The following is a 20,129-nucleotide window of genomic DNA, read 5'->3' on the forward strand; positions in this document are numbered from 1 at the left end:
TATAGAAACAGTGTTACGTGTGCTGTGTAAAGTGTTAGAAGTGTGTATATGTGAAAGAGGAACAATAAATTATGGTTATTAAGTGTTTTCTTATACTTATCTCCTTACGTTTTAATACTATAGTATATTTGATTTCGTATTGACTTTGCTCAATAGTCATCGGTTCAAAATTTTGTTGGATATCACATATAACAGGAAAGGCAGAGGAAACCTGGCAACCTATGGTAAGTCACTCCGTACTCATTAAGATATTTCAGTTACCCATTTTCTGTCGAATTCTGGGGACATTGCGTGCTGAGTGGGGGTACTGAACGCTACGCTTATCCTCCTTACCAGAGTAAGTAAATAAAAATATATATTTCATTTCTTCGACTGGGAATCGAATCCACATCCTGTTGCATTTACAATGGCACTCTTATGCCCTTGCGCCTTGAGAGTTCAGCAAGTTTCTGGCATCTAGGGATAATAGATTGTATTTGTGGAATAAGGTAAGGAAATAAATAATGTGTATAAGATTCTTTTTGACCCATAGCTGATGAATAAGTGGGTAGCTGAATTTTATTCTGTATGTATATTGTAAAAACCACTCTTTATATGTGAGCGATCCCTTTATCACGTGTGACGGACGACAGGTGGATTCATAGAAAAAACTCTCTCTCACAATCTCTCAGAATGTTTTTTATTATTTTTCAAACAGTTTCTTTATTTTTCTTGTATATAAATATTATATTATGTTGGTTACTTTTGTGATTTATATATCAGTGTCAAATTAAGAATATTATATATGAAGAATCACTTTGGTAATACGTATGTTAAAAAAAAGTCGAAAAATATTTTTTTTAATATCGTGAGGATTTGAGCCCTCTGTCACAGTCCACAAGAGTAGGCTCTCGCTGCTTCTCTGGTTCAGCGGTTCTGAAGATATGAAGTATCTCTTCCTTTGCAGTCGGGTAAAAATGTCAATAAAATGGAATCTATATAAAATTATATAGTTTTAAACAATCTAGACAGCTGAAACGAGTTTGTCTTTGTTCCGAATAAATCAATAGAAACGTTTGATTTAAATCGTCTCTTTATTACTTCTGACGTTGTGCTTCCAACAATACTATATGAGTTACGAGAAAGTTACGCCTTTTAGAAATTACTTTTTAGTTGAGTTTTAGTTTTGTCATTATATAATATAGCTAACTGGTGGTTTTACGATTTCTTTTACTGCTATTTTATTGTTCAAAAGGGTAAATAAATAGTTAAATAGTACTTCTTAGTGCAAAATGTAGTACGTAGTGGCACATAGTTAGATATTTACATGATAACAAGATGAAGATATGTGCTCAATAATCAAAGAAACGTCCTAGTCTTAGATATTGTCAGTGTTTATTCTATTTTTTTTTGTTTTATGCTGTATCTCAAATATGGCAGGCAGAGGGAACCTGGGAACTTAGTGTTAAGAGACTACATTCTTATTTCGTTCTCCACATAAAATCCTGTATTTGTAAAGCATTATTTTCATTTTGTCGCAATGGTTCAATAATATGGGGCACGCTGCACGCTGTATCTTGAACCTAGGCAGGGTAGGCAGAGGGAAAACAGAAACCTAGTGCAGAGACACTCCGTCATTAACACATGAGTGAAGAAATAAAAATAACATTTTATGCTTTCGTCAGTAAAAAGAAACTTCTCTAAAATTAAATTTAAAAGCAGTATAAAACGATACTATTAATTAAACACTTTATCTAAATCGTTTTATCGTACTAATTTATGTATTTCTTAATTAAAATGGTGAATTATTTATTTTATATCCACGACGTTGTCATTATTTATGAAGTTAAATTCGACGATAAGTAACGCAGTGAAGCTTAATATATTTTTAATTGCCTTTGTTTGCTCAACTTTAATAGCTATTTCAAGGCCGGTGCGACTGGAAACGCGACGGTTGTAGCTTCGATTCTCACTCGGGGCAATAAAATATGTAATTTAATTTCTTCGCTTTTAACGACGCAAATCGCGTTATTGAGATCCGCTACTTAACCCGCGATGATACAAGAATTCCGCAGAAAGTGAGATACGAAAGTGTTTTAATGGAAATGGAGTGTTCCAACGTTAGGTCCTATGTGCGATTACGGGATACAGCGTAAAGCTAAAATAATAGCTAATCTTATTATATCTAATACTAATAAAAATACTATTAGACTTTACAATAGAAAAAAAGCACTGCTTTATTAATCACTAGCTTTTATTGCTAATCTCGAAAACAACATTAAACACATTAAAGTATTTGAAAACATTTTTTATTTTAAAATCATAATAAAATCTAAATTAATAAAACTCCTTAGTATTTGTGACTTAATGACGTCTCTAACCGTAGTGTCATAGCCACTATGATTTCAACAACTATTATGTCTCAATGCCAGTTTTATAAGCGTAATGTCTAAAAAACCAGACAAAAAGGCAACACGAGCACCTGGTAAACAGCCTTCTCTTCCTATACCCGGAACCTCAAAACAACCTGCTAGTATAAAAACAAATACAAATGATGCCGAAGATGAAACCAACGTTTCTTGGAGAAAACGATGCTGTAATTATATGTATGACAGAGAAAATAAATTATTTTGTGGTAGATCGTGTACAAATTGGTTCTCTATTATTGTATATTCCGTTATGTATTTAATCTTTCTAAGCACATATACGTTAATATTTCTGTTTGGTTCCTTATCAGTGATAAAATACATGGATGATTACCAGAATATCGACAAAATTGATCTCTTGACTTACTCTAGCAAAGGAATAGGCTTATCTGCCACTCCTACCGGACTGAATAGTACTCCAATAATATGGTACAGAAACGATGTGAAAGATTATCAGAAATACGTGAACGCCATAAGTGATTTTCTCAAGAAAAGGAGGAAACGAGGAGCGACCAACGCTACGGATCTTGGTCCATGCGGCACATCACCATTTGGTTACGGAAGGGAACCTTGCATAATTATAAGAATAAACAAACAATACAATTGGTCTGGTAAGCCTTTATTTCTGAATATTTCAGAGAAAATGAACTTACCATTGAAAGTGAAGAATTATTTGAAATTGGAGAAACAGAAGCTGTGGCTGAATTGTGAGGGTTACCGTTCAAAAGATAAGGAACATATAGGTAATATTAAATATTACCCCGACCCTCCCGGATTTGATCCGGAATTATTCCCGTTAAATGAAAACGCTCAATCACCTTTAATAGCGGTACAGATTTCGAATTTCACTTTGGGGAGGTCTTTGGTAATTGAATGTAAGCTGTGGTATAATGAAGGAGTTTCATCTGTTCAGTTTACATTGTATGTATGTAAAGACTAAGAAAAATAATCTCATAATTATGTGTTAGATTATTATGATAGTAATTTTTATATAAGGTTAATTAAATAAATATTTTTTTAATTATAGAAGGTTATTTATTGTGATTTTATAGTCATTTCTAGTAAACGGTAAGAAATTTAATTTTTATAATTTTTTATTATTGTACCTTTTTTATTATTGTTTTGTAATGTAAACTGAACTGCAATGGACCTAAAAGTATTGCAGAATATATCTCACGCAAGACACTTCACTCTCTATTTTCCGCGTAATTCTGAAGCCATTGTGTGTTGAGTGGCAGAATTCAACGCCGCGCTTTTGCCTCGATACAAGAAAAGAAAATACTAAATATTTCATTTCCTGGAGTGAGAATCGAATTCACACCTGTCGCGTTTATAGTCACAAAATGAAGATTTATTGTTAGATTCTGTGGTAGCATGAAGTTCTAAAACAAAGGTGTACCGTAGATGGTATTTCACTGCATTTTGTCATGAATATGCATATCTTAAATTACAATGGGTAGGTCTATATCAGTGGTTACAATGTTGATTATTCTGAATGTAGGGGATTTTTATGAGGATTTTTCTTTATTTTGGTCATATCGTGGTGCAGCAAGATTTGCAGCAGTATTTGGCTGTCTACTTAATGATTCGGAAAAATTAAACAATTATGATAATAATTATTTTTCACGCCATCGTGGCCTGGTGGCATAAGGTTGTAACTGTACACGTGACGGCTGTGAGTTCGATTCCCTCGACTGCATTATTAGTTCCAATAAAAAATCTCCAAAAAATATATTATATTATTTGGAGATTTTTTTTATTGTATAATCATGGATTTTCATAAAAACAAATAAAAATTGTAATAATGTATTATACACAGTAAATATTCCCATACAAATGTGCCCGTTGAGTTGACACGTACGAGCCATTAGCATAAATCTCTAATTCGCCACAGCTACATGAAGCTGTATGAAGCATATATATCTATATCTTTGTATTTATATATGTATGACTAAATTTCTTTGTTTACTTTTATTAGTATCATATATCAGTGAAGTAACGATTTTGTTTACGCGTTTAGCGTTTAGCGTTAGCGTTTATAATAAAAAAAATATGTTATAAATTGAAAAAATATGTTAAAATTGTGAAATTGTGCAAACTACGTGTAAGCGCGACATTTGTGGGTTCGATTCCTACTCGAGGGAATTTCATGTGCTCATTATCTCGCTCTAGTAGTAAGGCGAAGCGCGACGTTTCCTGCATTCAACACGCAATGCCATAGGACTTTTTGGCAGAATATAGAAGCATTTAATATAGAAAAATCTAGCTGCTGCTTATGTCTTAAGTTAGTTTTCCAAGTTTCTGTTATGTCTACACGAGTTCTATATAAAGTTCAGCTCCGAGCAAGTTTATTAATAAAGTTAGAACTACATATTAATTTAGTAGAACAAATTCTTTGCAAAAGTTGCTAGGTGTAAAATAATGAACTTGTTCTTCTTTTCTGCTTTACGCTAGGGCTTAGTGTTTAGGCACTCCGTTTTATATATTCCATAAAATTTTTGGGACGTTGCGTGTTTGCGCGCGGAAGTAGAACGGCGAAATGAAAAATAATAATATAATCATAATAAGGTCTTTAATTTTCTCGATTTTATCACATTTTAAATAAAACTACTTAATATAACTAATATTCGTATGAAGTGGGGTGGGTCTAGTGTCAAAACACTCTGTTCTTCGTATAAATTACAAAATCCATATCTATATAACTAAATCCATCTAAGCATTTCAAAATTATTCAATTACAGTAACACAATGGAAGTCTAGTCAAAGCCTCCATTATATATTGTTCAAACGTTCTATATTGATTGCTAACCGCTGAAAGTCGACAGGCACAATGTCACTTAATCGGATTAGACAGATCCACTAACTTACTGCTTAACTCAACTAAGAGTCGGCCCAGATGACTCGTTTTACGCTCAGGCGAAAGTCGAGTCGCGCGTAAATCGTCACGACTTCTGGAGTAACTCTAGTCCAAGTATTGGTAAATATTGTTTATTACCAGTGTATATGCATATTTTTGTTATATTAACGGGTAACGTTTCTGTGACGGTTACTTAAATATTTATTTTTTGTATGGACAGTCAACTAATATTAGTGGGTAATCGCTTCGTTCCCGTATTCTGTCCTTTATACCTAACGATCCAGATCGGTTAGAATTTATCTGATCGAAAATTAAATAAAGATTTTTTTTTTCACATGTATTGCATGCCATTTACACTCGAGTGTAAAATTCCGTGTTTGTATGCAATATGCATATGTATATGTGAAAAATTATCCTCTAGTACCTCACGAACGCGCGATTCGATAGACGTTATCTGGACAAGCCCTAAAACTATCGTAAGTAGATAAGCAACTAAATACTTATATATAAATGTATGTATGTACATACCTAGTATAAAATAATTAAAAAAAAATAACTATGAAGTCTTGAAAAGTAGATAAAACAAGGGATATTTGTATTTTATAACACCATTTTATTAGAAAGAGATATTTCTTCGTTGTACCAATGCAAAATCCGCCGAGTTCCGCTACTAAAAAAAAGGAAAGATAAATATTAAATTAGACAATTTTCACATCATTCGAACTATAAATAGTTCATTTATCTACACTTATCCCCTTAAGCAGTCCGTTTCATCCCTTAAATGAAAAAGCAATATCGTATATTGCTGATCATTTGTTATGTGATGTTTTCATCCAATTCGGTGTCAGCGGGAGACCTCATCCAATTATAACCTATTGAGTTTTGTTCTACGTACGTATGTACTATGTAACGTTTGTAATTAACCTTCTGAAACTTTTACTGAAGAAAATGGTATAGGGCGATTTATATTATTGTTATAGTATTATCAGTCAAGGCTGTACTGGAATAGGGTGGTTGATCGCTTCGCTTCGGTTCGATTTTCATGAATTATGAGTATATATGAATTTTGAGGAATGAATTATTATTTGTTAATCTTTTCATATCTTTCCTCTGGTATAAACTGGTACCTGGTGCCAAAGAGTGTGGCGTTGAGTTCGGCCACTTAACGAGAGAGTGTCTTAACGCTAGGTTACTAATAATAATTTATTTCCCCGAGTAGAAATCGAACTCACAACAGTCGCGTTGATAGTCACACACTTGTACCACTACGCCATGATGGCTAAAATATATACATACTTGATGTAGGAAAAGTTTCTTTATAAAAAATTTTTTTGCTACGCTCGTTACTCTGTTTACATTGAGACGGACGCCAAGAACTACTTTTTGTATTACATTTTCTTTATTAAGTTAGGAGAACACCTATCAATATTTATGTAACAGCCTACTTTAGAAACATTTGTACGATATGAGGTTATTTTCGTGTATGTATGGAAAAATATTTGTTGGCAATTTTTCTTTGAAGAATAGTTGTATTAGTTTTATAGTACTGAAACAAATTCCGTTCTTTTTATGCTTTTGCAAAATTGAAAGAAAACGTAGCTTCATGCTAGGGAAGATCGAATCACAACCATCACGCTTATATTCAGACGATGTTCTACTGAGCTATAATGGACACATACTATAATAGGTACATTAGGAGCAGAAATTAAGGATGCTTAAATACAAATAAAACAATGAAAATCAATATTAACGCAATAATTTATTAATACGCTAATAATTCAATAATTATTTTTATTTCACACTATTTTTAAAGAGTTGTTTTTAAGTAGTGAAGACATTACAATCCGTGTTCTTATCCTTTTCAAGGTACGTTCGTCACCATCCCCTTACTGCCGTTTTACCCCTAGCTTCGTATTTACAACATTCACAGGCGAATAAACAATATAATATTTATTTTACTATTTTCGTTAGGAATTTTATTATTTTATGTATATTAAAATATTAAATTAAATGGTTATTATTAAAAAAATAAATTTTTAGACATTCGCGAAAATAGGCTTTTGTAAAATGAGTGCAATTTCATATTAAAAAAGGAATAGATATTTTAATAATCAATTACATACTTTAATATTCATAAAAAAAAAAATACTTTAACAATTTTAGTACATTTTTTCAGGGAAACCGATGATAAATGGGACATTATGTTTTCAGCCCTCTTAATGACTCATCCATTCTAACGCAGATGGACATATTAAATAGGCCTTACTTTCTCGCTTACAAAAACCGGTCATTAGTGTTTTTGCAGCTAATTATATTTAAGCCCTATTTTTTATCATCATACCCTGCTATAGCAGGGTAGGCAGAGGGTCAAGACACTCCGTTCTCCATTTTCTGGAGGAATTGTGTGTTGAGTGGGGGAACTCTACTCAAGAGCGAAGAAATGAAAATATACATTTAAGTAAATATTTCATGTCCTCGAGTGGGGAGTGAACCCACAACCAGTAGCGTTTACATGCTTGTGCCAATGCGCTACGACCGACTTCAAGCTTTTATGTTATATAAAGTATATTAAATTAATAATTATTTAAATTAATTATATGAATAAAATTCCTATCGAGAACAGTAAATAAGAGTATTAAGAATAAAAATGTTATTTAAGTATTATAATTAATAATAGGTTTATTTTAGTCTATTTATTGGCACTAACTAATTACTATCACATTTGGATGCAGCGGGTGAAAGAAAAAAATATTTTTTTAAAAATTATACATAACTCATGTATGGAAAATGGTAGCTGCGATTTTAATTTTATTATGATAAAGAAGAATATTATTTAAAAAAAAAACAAACTTATTCTTAAACTATAATAATTATAATAATAAGAGAAACATTATTAACATAACTAATTTAATTTCTATTATAAATTTGTTTGGTACGATCTTGTATTTTAGTTACTAATAAATAATTGTATGGGACATTGCCGATTTTATCAAATGTTAAACAATTATTTTTATAAACTAAATAATTGAGCTGCAAATTAAATAAAAAAAAAATGAAAATCGCAATCTATAGATAAAATTCTACCTTTGATGAGCGAGTGTAGGTGTGTATGGTAGAAGAGAACTAAAAGAAGATATCTCAAAAAAATGGATTTTGACATTTTTACATGTCTCAAATAACTTCAGTGTTAACACGGTTGTGGGTTCAATTCCCACTCAGGGGAACACATATGGAAGTCCTGAGTATGGAATCCTGTTCCAAAATAACAAAATTATAGTTTAATAAATCGGCAATGCCCAATAAAAATTGACACTCGAGCAGGAATCAACGTATGAGGCTGCATCTAACATTTTTAATCTGCTATACAATTCCCGTAAACTTTAGCAATATTCGTCGTAGGCTTATCAAAAATAGAAGGATTAGAGTAATATATATATCACAAAATATATCCATTGTCACAACGAAATCAACACTCTGCTTTTAAAACCACATTAAATTGAGATGGAGAATATTAAGAAGGAAAATAGTGAATTTAAAATAATGATTGTACAGTACGGCCGGAGAGTTGTGGTCGCCTCGAAGTTAGATTTTGCGACTTTTCTAACTCTTCCCTAGTAAACAATGCGCAAAACTTCAGAAAGCCTAACTTCAGAGTGGCCACGTCTAGTCGACCGTACTATATTAAATTTGAATTAAAAAAATAGTAAAGCTAGATTTTTCAATACTTTAATGTGGCTTTAACAGCAAAATTTTATACTTGTAGGCCTGACACTGTTCAATATGGACCACTTGAATAGAGGTATTCCATTTTTTTTCACTCATTACATTACTCAAGCTACAGACTAACATGCATTTGGCTAAAGAAAATGCAATAAATGCAAGGTCTAAGTTGTCTATCTTAATTTTATATGAGAAGTTCGTTTGAATGCATAAGTTTCGGTTTCTTTTCTTTTTTAATAAAATATCGTAGTAATAACTTTAAGTCAAGAATAAGTGCTAGTAGTATTTTATACTGGAGTACTAGATTTCAGTCAATATTTATACTTTTACGGTTATACGAAAAATTTTGCTATTAATGAAAATTTTAACTGTCGCTACTAATATTTTTTAATTTTCATGAAAAACAATTCTAAGAGTCAAAATTCGTAGAAAGCTGCTTATTATATGTTGTGACATAAAAAATATGTATAATGAAAGAAATTTAGAAACCTACTAAAAACTACTAAAAAAACTATATTCGTTCGAAATCAATCATTCAATTTACAGGAATGTTTTTTTTAAATAAGCCTAATAAATTTTGTATAGCTATAGTGCAATTTACAGAAAATGCATCTAATAACAAAATGTATTAGAATAAGGGGCCTTAAGTGTTTAGGGCCCCCCAAAAAATATTATTACGGTTCTCTAAAAAAATATTGTAGCTACAGTATAATTTGTAGAATATTTATATGAAATTAACTAGAAAAAAATGTTATAACAGGATGAGGCCCTACAATTTTTTTTAAGTCAGATTAAAAAGATAAAAAAAGATACTTGCATAGAAGATACCTCATACGATTTAATTGTACAGATATGTCTGCTAACCAGTAACATGCATAATAAAATATTTTCAACCGACATAACCCGATAGACTTTATAATTTAAACAATAAATTTAATAAGAAAGCGATTTTATCGATAAGATAAGATAAGATAAGATAAATATTTCCAATAAACTTTTAATACATTTAGATGATAGTGTATATGTATGTAAATGTAAAGCTTTATACAAAGATATTTTTTAATATGAATAAAGTGAGGATACATTATAAAATAGATCTAATTCTATACCAAAAAATATTTACCATATAAAATAACGATGAGTCGCAAATGGTGAAACTATTAATAATTATCCTATTACACAAACACATATAAATAATTAATTACCTTAATAATGGACGAACACATATCATTCGAGCGAATGCAGTCTAATACAGCGATTTTACGATTTCATTGCTTTTTTTCATGAACTTAGATATTTCTTAACATTTTTTTAATACACTTATAATAGAAAAATATTTAGAAACGCGAAAAAATTTGAACCGGACCGTGACCTCTCAATAATTAACTTATTAGGCGCGAGCTCCAGTATTTTTTTGAGTTCCTAAATATTTTTACAAATAGTTCCTTCGACTTTAATATCATAAGTGCACTTCACCCACGCAGTACATACCGATGTGCCGACTGATAGCAACACAAAAAATATCACAAAACGACTATCAGAAAATAATATGCTTCAAATTATAATTTGCAACTTCATGGAATATAGGAAGATAACTATTATATTATTAAAAACATGTATTCGAGACCTATAAGTCATATAGCTATAGGTTTTCAATAATTATAGAATAGATGAAAATATATAATAATCTTTTTCGAAGATAAAAAACATTCTACATATAATTTGTATGGTAACTTTGTAAAATCCATTGAGATCACACATCGCTTTCGAATATAAATCACAATTTAGGCTCCACTTTTTATTAATAAGTAGTACGTCTTTTGTCCTTCTATATATCAAGTCTTAAGGGGAAATACCGAAATCACTAGACTAGGATTTGGGTTCAGTTCAAATAGGCCACTTAGCAGGTACTGTATGATATTAACACTATTTTATTTGTTTATAATTATGTTTGAGGTTAGTTTCTTTGATTGATCATTTCCAATGCTTTGTAGAATTCTTCAGATATTTCTAGGAGCCAAAATAAGCCTCAAATGTAAAAGTACGTGAGGATGGACATAAGTATTACTATGTAGAAATTTGGTGATCTGAGGAATCCCTTGCTCCAGCTGCAGTCTAGGTCTTTTGCTATAACCTGCAAATAAAATTCCAATAAAAAATCCATCGTAGCACAGTGGGTCAAACGACTAACTGTAAAAGCGATAGTTGTGGCTTCGATCCTCAATCGGGAGATTGAATTATATACATTTTCCTGTTCTGGCACGTCAACGCAAGGCGTTAAATTCCACTACTACACAAACGACGGACGCAAAAAAATATACGAAGTGTCTTGACACTATGTTTTCTATGTCTATCATGCTGCCTAAGTAGTGAAATTTAGTTTAAAGTTTAGTTCAAAATATAATGTACATACATCACTAAATGTTCTATTATAATGTGATGGACACTTTGCAAATCTTAGGTCGTCCCGAGTCGCTACACATTCGGATGGTCCTTCGCAAAGATATTGTCTTCTCTTTCTGTCCCATGCTTGAACCCATCTAATGAAAAAAGATAAAATTAATATTTAGTGCTTAGTAAATTGATGTTTGACTAGATTTTATTCATGTTCATGAAAAGTAAATCTAAAAAACAATAAGCAATAAAGAGAAACTTAAACAAAAAAGAAAATGTCGATTTATGGTGAAAAAGTGCCATGAATTAATTATTTTTTAAAAAATGTAGTAAACTTACCCAATACTACAATCACATTGTAAAGGATTTCCAGCCACATATATATCTTGGAGAAATACAGAATTAGGTACCCCAGGCCATTCATGCTTGCCTGGGTTTGGTACCCTAGAAATCTGATTATCTCGTAGGTCTAAAGTTAAGTTCCGTATGCGACCGGGATTCCAAAATACTTCACCCATTATTTCGGGAATACTCGTGTTGTAGATAGTCAGCTTAAAATTTTGTGATGTTACACCCTAAAACATAGAAAATGATTAGAAAGTTCTACCACTTTTTGCAACAGAAACCAATGAATTTATGATTTAATGTTACTTCGTGCTCCTTCGGCATTTTCGCGAATCAGATTGCAAGAAATTTTCTAAATAAAAATAGAAATGGTTTAAAAATAGAAAAAAATAATCTTACGTTTAATAACTTCTGAGATAACGCCCTCATAGCTCTTCCAGTTATAGTTAAATTACTCAGCTTAGACGGTAGATATCCAGTCATTTCTTTGCTAAGATCAATTTGATTATTATCTATTTGTAAGTAGAGATTCTCTAAGGCAGCATTATGTGTAAGCGTTTTTGGTATATTAAAATCTCTTATGTTTCCGTTGACTGAAATCTTCAATGTCCTTAAGCCGTACATTTTGCTGAACACTCCGTGCTGTAAAATTGTATTAAAGAAATTATTATAAATAGACAAGAAACATAATGTTTGTTTTTAGAAAGCAGAACAATGACAGGAGTATCATTGACTGCTTGCGCTCTACGTTCTGCCACATTGAGAGATATTAAGGGACGCAACCTGAAGATATCTTACCAGACCGATGAAATGAAAATATTTTTTACTTTTGAGTAGAGATTGAAACAACGTCCATAACGCTTACAGTTAGTTAATACTTAATTTAAAGTTAATATAATATTTATACGTCTCTCTAATCTTAGTTAACACAATATTACCTCTAAAATACCCAATTTCAAGTGGGTAACATCCAAATATTCAAGTCTTGGTGATACTCCATACATGCTAGTATTCATGAGAGCAGTTATTGGATTCCCTGATAATGACAGCCAACGAAGGTCACTCAGTGAATGCGTTGCCTTAAAACGTACAGAAAAATAAATTAAATATTGAGTAAAATATGATAAAATTCTAGGAAAGTAAATTTAAATATTATACAACCAAGAAAAATCCTGGTTTAAATCTTCAAAATTTATTTAATGTTATATTTTAATAATCAGCACTAATTGTCATTTGATACTTACAACAGGTACATTAGTCAAGTCATTGTACGAGAGATCCAAGGAACGAAGACGTGTGAGATTTGCCGTAGTGTCAGTTGGAACGGATGGTAGGTTGTTGTATGACAAGTCTAAGCTCTTCAGCTTCGGTAGTGGCATTGATGGAACCTTAAACAAAATATTAAATATATTACAAATGTGTCTACTTTAAATAGTTTTTACTTAATATTATCTTAACTGAATTATTAACTGTAATTAGAACATTACTTATTTAAAAATATGTATAAGTAAAGTCATAATGGGAATGGATTGTCTTACATTAGGTTCCCAGGCTTATCATGCATCAAGATTAAGAAATGATATTTTATGGTGCTAAGGCACCGTTCCCTCGAGGCTAAGGCTCGTTAAAAATAGGTCTAGGCAGAAGGGTTTGGAAATCTGATAAGAAATAAATAACAAGTCTACTTAGAGGCTACTTACAGCAGTCAAACTAACATTCTTCAGCCCCAAATGCGACAGTCGTCTCTCCAAGCCTTTAAAAATACTACCACCACGTTCACCGTTATTGAACGGCGTGTTCATACTCAAGTCTAACCAAAGGAGTCTTGGTAACGCTGTGAAGGAACCGCTTTCGACTCTTACCAAGTGGTTGTCAGACAGGTCCAACCAGGCAAGCGACTGGAAATTTAGATAAATATATTATTATGTATAAATATAGTATTATGTATGCTCATAAGTATGTATACAGCTTAAAAATACAATTCGTGTTAGTTATGTGCAAAAACTAGTTTATAAGCAAGAAGAAAATAAAAAAGATAGAAATAAGTATAAATAAGATAGAAATAAGTATAAATAAATCGAATAATAATAAATAAAAATAATAAAGTTTGAATTCAATATAAGTAATAACTAAAGCTTTCCAAATTTGTATCATTGCCACAATGCTTGAAATTTGTTTTAGCGCGTTCTCCCCAAAAAAGTTACACACAGTTTTGTACAGGAAAAAGATCGCTATGACTCCTCGCATCCGTTTCACGTTGCTCTACGTAAATTACGGCTTAATACATTCATTTATCAAAAAATCGTTCACAAATCACAAAAATTCGCAAAACTCAAACAAAAAACAACAAAATTAAAAAAAAAACCATCCAAAGTTTCCATCAAGGGTCTATAAGCAACAAACACAAACCTTATACAAGACATTCTGAGGGTATTGTATCTTCCTGTGCAGGACGCGGGGGTGGTCGCGTCGCACGGTGTGGTACATGTACTCGTCGCTATAGTCGGGCTCCTCCAGCCAGTACTCGCTCGGTTCGTGCTGCACACATGTTAGCCTACTACACACTGGCCGGCGTGGGTGGATATCGATTTCGAGTCGGGAATATCGATTTTAAATTGAACTTGTACGTGGATTGGACTATGTTGGGGTATAATTACTTAATATCGATTTTAAATTTTAGAAACTTATATTCACAATAAAATTATCTTAGGGGACTATATAATAGGGAGGAGATTTTTTAAAGAACGTTGCGATACCCAGCTACGCTAAAATCTGGCAATGGACAACTATCTATTTGTAAATTACAGTCAGGTACATGTATCGTACATGTACTCATTCCTGTCAGGCTTCTCCGGCCAGTACTCGCTCGGTTCGTGCATATGTAGCCTACTACACACTGACCGGCGTGGGTGGATATCGATATTGTATGGGAAATGTGGATTTTGTATCGATTTAAAATTGGAATTGGATGAAAAAATGAATCTCAATTGATTTTTTTTATAATGAGAAAAGTTAAGATAGGTGCTCTAATTGAAATTAAAGCATATATTAAAGTTTCAATAACATTATTTTTTGGGGTCAATATAATATTTGTAAATCCATAAGAAAATTAGTATAAACCGCGATAACTAAAAAAGGTATATAATTGGGGAAAAAATAATTAAATGCGACTTTAAAAAATTCTTGAAGAGATTTTCGATACCCAACTACGCCAGCAACTGACTATATAACAACATAACTATCTATAGGTTAGTAACATTTAAATAGGTTTCTTCAATGAGTTTTATATTCTGTTTTTCATTTTTAGGCACTAGTAAATATCACAATTATTATTATATTGTTTTGAAATAAAAGTTTCAAATTGAAGATAAGTTGAAAAAGAGAATATAAAACGATATTATCAGTGCTTTTGATTACAAAAATATAACGTTAATTTAAATCATTTACATATACAATAATATGACAGACAATCGATACTAAAATCAAGCTATTAGTTTCATTTCTACTAATAAATTACAAGGAAATTCACATTTACAAAAGTAAGATTTTTATTGATACTTACTCTATATCGTTGGACTAAATCTGCTATGGCAACATTTGGTATAGTATTGCCACTTAAGTCCAATTCAACTAAGTTAATAGCTGCCGCTGGTGATAAGCAATTTGTTGGTATCCTTGATAAATCGTTGTCGGATAAATCTAACCTGTAAATGAAAGAATATAATAATAATTAAGTAAATATAGTTATACAAATATAAGTGCGGATATAATTCCGTAAATCCAATGAAGGAACTGTAAATAATTGATTGACCTGCTATCTAGTTGGAACGTTAACAAATGATTGAATGGTTGATGTTGAATTAGGGTAATTACCTTTCCAAAGCAGGTGATATGATGAGGTTATCAGCTAAATTCTTAATGTTGTTGTCGGAAAGGTCAACTGATGTGAGCGCCTGCATGTCGTGAAACACTTCCACGGGTAGCTCGATCAGATGGTTATGGGACAAATCTATAATCTGTGGAAGATGATATAAGACATTATAATATTGATTTTGTTAGCCTCATGCTGTATCCCGAGCATAGACGGTAGGCAGAGGGAATTTGGAAATGGACATGCCCCGAAACAAAACTGCCAAATATAAAGGCTGTTATTAAAATTTTGTGATATTATTATATTCTTAATTTATTTTTATTACTAATCTTAACAAATAACGTTACATATATTCTGTTAAAAATTAACGTCATGACGTCCAAGTATACTTCAAAATAACACTGGTGACGACGAAATAGTTTTTATATTATAGAAAGATGAAAATTAACTAAAATAAGAATTAATTACATTTAAAAAAATTACCTGTAAATTCTTAACTTTCTTGAAACAATCATATTCCATATGGAATATTTGATTGTGCGACAGATCCAGGTATTGTAACATTAGCATCGAACCGAACACTTCTCGCGTTATGTTTCTTAATAAATTGTGAGATAAATCCAACTCCGATAGTGTTAAATCTGCATGCCTGAAAAATATTTAAAAATTTTAATAAAAAAAGCAAGTAAGCTTAATTATTAAAGAAGTAATAAAATATTTTTTATTAGAAATCGGGCAAAATCATATATTCTTCCTACTGATGGATGTTTCTTCAATTTTTACACAGTTATTACTGTACAGATTTGAATAAAACTTTTTAATAATATTCTTTATTTATGTAAAGATTTAATAATTTGGCGATAATATAATAATGAGGACATTTGTTTCACTTTTGCGCAAAAATTACTGAGCAGATCTAGATAAAACTTTACAGTAATATAGTTCATACATCAGAATAAAAAATAGGCTACAATTTATGTAATAATTTTACTAGATTAGCTCTAAGCAGTGTGTGTGCTCAAAGCCAAGTGTGTCTCTGGTATTTTATAATTAGACTTTACCTAAAGTAGTATGGCGCTATATACGAAATGTTGTTGTGTGAGAAATCCAACACTCGAATATTCACTGATACGGTTCCGAGACCTGAAAAATCCATAAAATATAAAAAAAATAGTAATCATAAAATTAACATATACTTCTTAAATACTTTGGTCTGCAAACCAACAGAAAATAAGCTCAAAAAGCTTATTTTTGATGCAATTTTCTTAATTAAATACAAAATGAAATACGAGAAATTGTAATAGTAAAGACCTTTTTTCTATATATTTATATAACTTTTATGGAATTATCAGTTTTATGTATAAAACCTACAATATTATACGCAATTAAATATTATTTTTAAAAATTTTAAAAAAATATTTTTTAACTTTGAATAATATATGTCAATGTAAAATAATATTAAGAAATGTATATACTAATGATCTAACATGATATACAAAAAAAGAAACTTAAAATAAAAGTTCCGTCACCTCTTTCTATACGTAGAGGACTGGGATCCTCAGATTCTAATCCTGCGTTAGAAGTAAAGGAAGCTTTGAATAAGTGCAAATGTTAATTAAAAAATTGGAATAAAAAGAAAATAAAATTAAAAGAATAGTATTTAGATAATAAAAAGATAAAGCAGATAAAAATGACAAATATAAAAAAAAACTAAAAATAATAATAGTAGTAAAAACAACTGCAAAATTATTATTAATGACCAAAGAATAGTAGATACTAATAGTAGTATTAAGCTTGAAAATATAAATAAATTAAAGCAATTTTTGAGCTTTAGAACTTAAAAACGCTTACTCTGAGCTTTAGGTGGTGGATAAAAGTTCGATGTGAAGAAACTCGGCGCATTGGAATCGGCTAAAGAAATTATTCTGTTATATGAAACATTAACTTTCAATGCCGTAGCCGACCCAACTTGGTCGAAAATAGAAAATTTAAATGTCTCCAATTGGTTAAACGATATATCTAACCTGAAAAGAGAAGAAAATGATAATCTCATCAGATTAGAGTGTAAACAGCCTATTAAGCAAATAATCAGGAGAGACAAAGATACGTCTTTAAAAAATTATGAGCATTTGTTTATGTATCACATCAAAATGTTTACACAATTTCGATAATAGATTAATTATATTTGGTACTAAATCTAAGCAGTTTGATACTCTAAGGTGACGATATAAATATGGTTAAAATCTAAAATAATCATTAAACATTAGGCTTGAGGATAAGGCCACTTACTCTTTAAGTGCTGGTAGATTTTGAAAAGCTTCCTCACTAATTTCCGTTATAATATTTCCTCTTAATTTGATGACTTTCAAGTTATCCAAACTTGTGAAGGACCGCCTATACACAGTCTCTATTAAGTTGTCTTCTATCAATATCTCTTGTAGCTCTCGTAAGTTGACGAATGTGTGTTGATCTATTCTTTGCATTTGGTTGAGAGATAAGCAGACGCTTTCTAGCTGACGGTGAATGTCACCCTGTAAAATATGCAAAAAATATATATAATAAATATAAATATATAATACGATTTTCTATCGTGTTGGTGAAATATATTACACAGAATATAATTATTACTTAATTAGAAAACGTATAAAATTTTGAACTTTCCCACGCCAGGGTTAGAAATAGCTATCATTTGACCTCTGTGGTATTTTACGCATTTACTTTCAAGCGGGATAAAAATAAAGATAGAATTGTCATCCATCCATCCATCAGCCTCTCAACGTCCACTGCTGGAGATAGAATTGTAAGACTTCGTAATTATACTTTTTGGGAACTTTGGTCAAGAGATGTTTAGATTAAATTATTAGTCTGTACAGGCCCACGTTGGGCGCCATTTTATATTTCAAACAATATTAATAATTATTTTATTAATGTTAATGTTTTACCTGAAGTGTTCCTTTGGAGAATTGATCAATTAGGTTATCTTGTAGATTTAACGATTTTAGCTTATACATAAAATGGAATGAAGTATCGGGAACGTTTTTTAACTTGTTGTTACTTAAATCCAATTCTTCTAACTCTATAAGCGCCTTCAGAGGTTCAAACGGTAAAATTTTAACGGAGTCCGCCAAACCATTTGCCATTTTTAGTGATGTTAGACTGTGAAGCTGTAAAATATAATTTTCTTTAATATACTAATGATTTATTTACACCTTCCAATAAATTAAAAATATTTTATAATTTTATAACTTTATAAAATATTCCTCAGGCTATTATGGCATAGCCGGAAGCTGACTGTAAACACTATCGTTGTAGATTCGATGCTCAATCGGTGGAATGTTTAAATTATTTTCATTTCTGGACTCTGATTAACAAAACGCGGTGTTGAGTTCGCCAATCAAAACGTAGATACGAAAATTGAGATTCGCTCTTTTTACCCAGTTGTGTTGAAAAAGGCGTAACGATGTAAATGAAAAAACATACCTCAGCAAACGCGAAAGGATCTATATAATCTATATTGTTTTCAGACAGATCCAATGTCTTGATTGTCCGCACATGCTGGAAGGCACTTGCTTCAATTCGATTTATAGTACTGCCAATAATTTTCAAATCTTCTAGTTCCACACCAAAATCAATAAAATCATCCGTGTTTATACTTCGTTTTATCAATTTGCTAACTGATAGGTAGCGAAGCGATCTCATTCTGTAAAAAGAAAAACAATTATCTACGGCAGTAATATATTAATTTATATGTATTCTTCTTTTCATTTTAGGATTCCGCATCCAAATTGTTTTTATTATAATAAATTGTTAAATATTCGAAAATTTTAATCTTATTCTAATATTTTTTTAATGTTGTATTCAATATCTTAGATACGGAACCCTCGATATACATTTCCGACTAACAGCTCGGTCGGATATTTCAGAAGCATTGTGCAACTAATTTGAAACACGTTGAGAATGTTTTCAATACATTTACACAACCTAAAAATTGCTTATGACACGGGTTTTTTCATGAAAACTTAATGAAAACCTTCACCTTGAAAAAAAAACAACTGAAACTGAAAACAAAAAAAAAACAGAAAACGTAACAACAGACAACCTTTGATTTAATAACGTACAACACTCATGTGCAAGCATTTAGAACGGGTTTTAGAAGTTATTTTGTATACAAAGCGTCTACTAAATGATAAGTTAATATGTGATGTTCATAAAAACACATTGAAATTTCAAATGAAATGAAACGTATGCTCACATACATTAAATGTCAAATTGAAAATGTCACACGATTAATCGATTTTTGATATGGAATATAAGTTATACTAATAGAGAGGGAGCCGAAAGCAGCCTTCCGTTGCGTTATAACACCTGAAAGTTCTCGTGCATCCAACCTTGGAAAGAACCGTTAGGGAATATGAAGTTTGGGTGGTGGGTACTTTGGCAGTTATTAGGTAAATAAGGTGCATAAAATAGTACCCAATTTTCCTTTAATTTAAGTTTTATATTTCCTTGGGAATGATATAAGAAATTAGGTTACCCA

The 20,129-nt window shown here is 31.1% G+C and overlaps 2 protein-coding genes across 10 annotated transcripts in view; one reads left to right on the forward strand and one right to left on the reverse strand.

Annotated features, from left to right (window-relative positions):
* The first annotated feature begins 1,055 nt into the window (after nt 1-1,055).
* Nucleotides 1,056-3,345, forward strand: LOC146539857 (sodium/potassium-transporting ATPase subunit beta-1-like). The gene has a single exon (XM_085207940.1). The coding sequence runs from the start codon at nt 2,425-2,427 to the stop codon at nt 3,343-3,345; it is 921 nt and encodes a 306-aa protein (XP_085064066.1). The 5' UTR covers nt 1,056-2,424.
* A 3,657-nt stretch (nt 3,346-7,002) lies between these two features.
* chp (leucine rich repeat containing G protein-coupled receptor chaoptin) overlaps nt 7,003-20,129 on the reverse strand; it is a 59,585-nt gene continuing 46,458 nt past the window's right edge. For 2 of the 9 annotated variants that reach the window (XM_085207457.1, XM_085207454.1), the window contains 17 exons: nt 19,073-19,292; nt 18,535-18,756; nt 17,882-18,123; nt 17,444-17,616; nt 17,122-17,163; nt 16,654-16,735; nt 16,076-16,241; nt 15,595-15,737; nt 15,284-15,425; nt 14,131-14,259; nt 13,422-13,619; nt 12,966-13,109; nt 12,660-12,800; nt 12,121-12,363; nt 11,716-11,951; nt 11,396-11,522; nt 7,003-11,116 (listed from right to left, as the gene is read on the reverse strand). In XM_085207457.1, coding sequence (XP_085063583.1) covers nt 11,012-11,116; nt 11,396-11,522; nt 11,716-11,951; nt 12,121-12,363; nt 12,660-12,800; nt 12,966-13,109; nt 13,422-13,619; nt 14,131-14,259; nt 15,284-15,425; nt 15,595-15,737; nt 16,076-16,241; nt 16,654-16,735; nt 17,122-17,163; nt 17,444-17,616; nt 17,882-18,123; nt 18,535-18,756; nt 19,073-19,292 — 2,755 coding nt within the window. In that variant the 3' untranslated portion in view covers nt 7,003-11,011. Of the gene's footprint in view, nt 11,117-11,395; nt 11,523-11,715; nt 11,952-12,120; nt 12,364-12,659; nt 12,801-12,965; nt 13,110-13,421; nt 13,620-14,130; nt 14,260-15,283; nt 15,426-15,594; nt 15,738-16,075; nt 16,242-16,653; nt 16,736-17,121; nt 17,185-17,443; nt 17,617-17,881; nt 18,124-18,534; nt 18,757-19,072; nt 19,293-20,129 lie in introns of all 9 variants that reach the window. The other 7 variants (XM_085207456.1, XM_085207453.1, XM_085207462.1 and 4 more) reach the window with 4 other exon arrangements.

This window comes from Heliconius melpomene, chromosome 3 (assembly GCF_056956725.1).
Source record: "Heliconius melpomene rosina isolate 202511_hmr_F chromosome 3, ASM5695672v1, whole genome shotgun sequence".
NCBI classification, from domain to species: Eukaryota; Metazoa; Arthropoda; class Insecta; order Lepidoptera; family Nymphalidae; genus Heliconius; species Heliconius melpomene.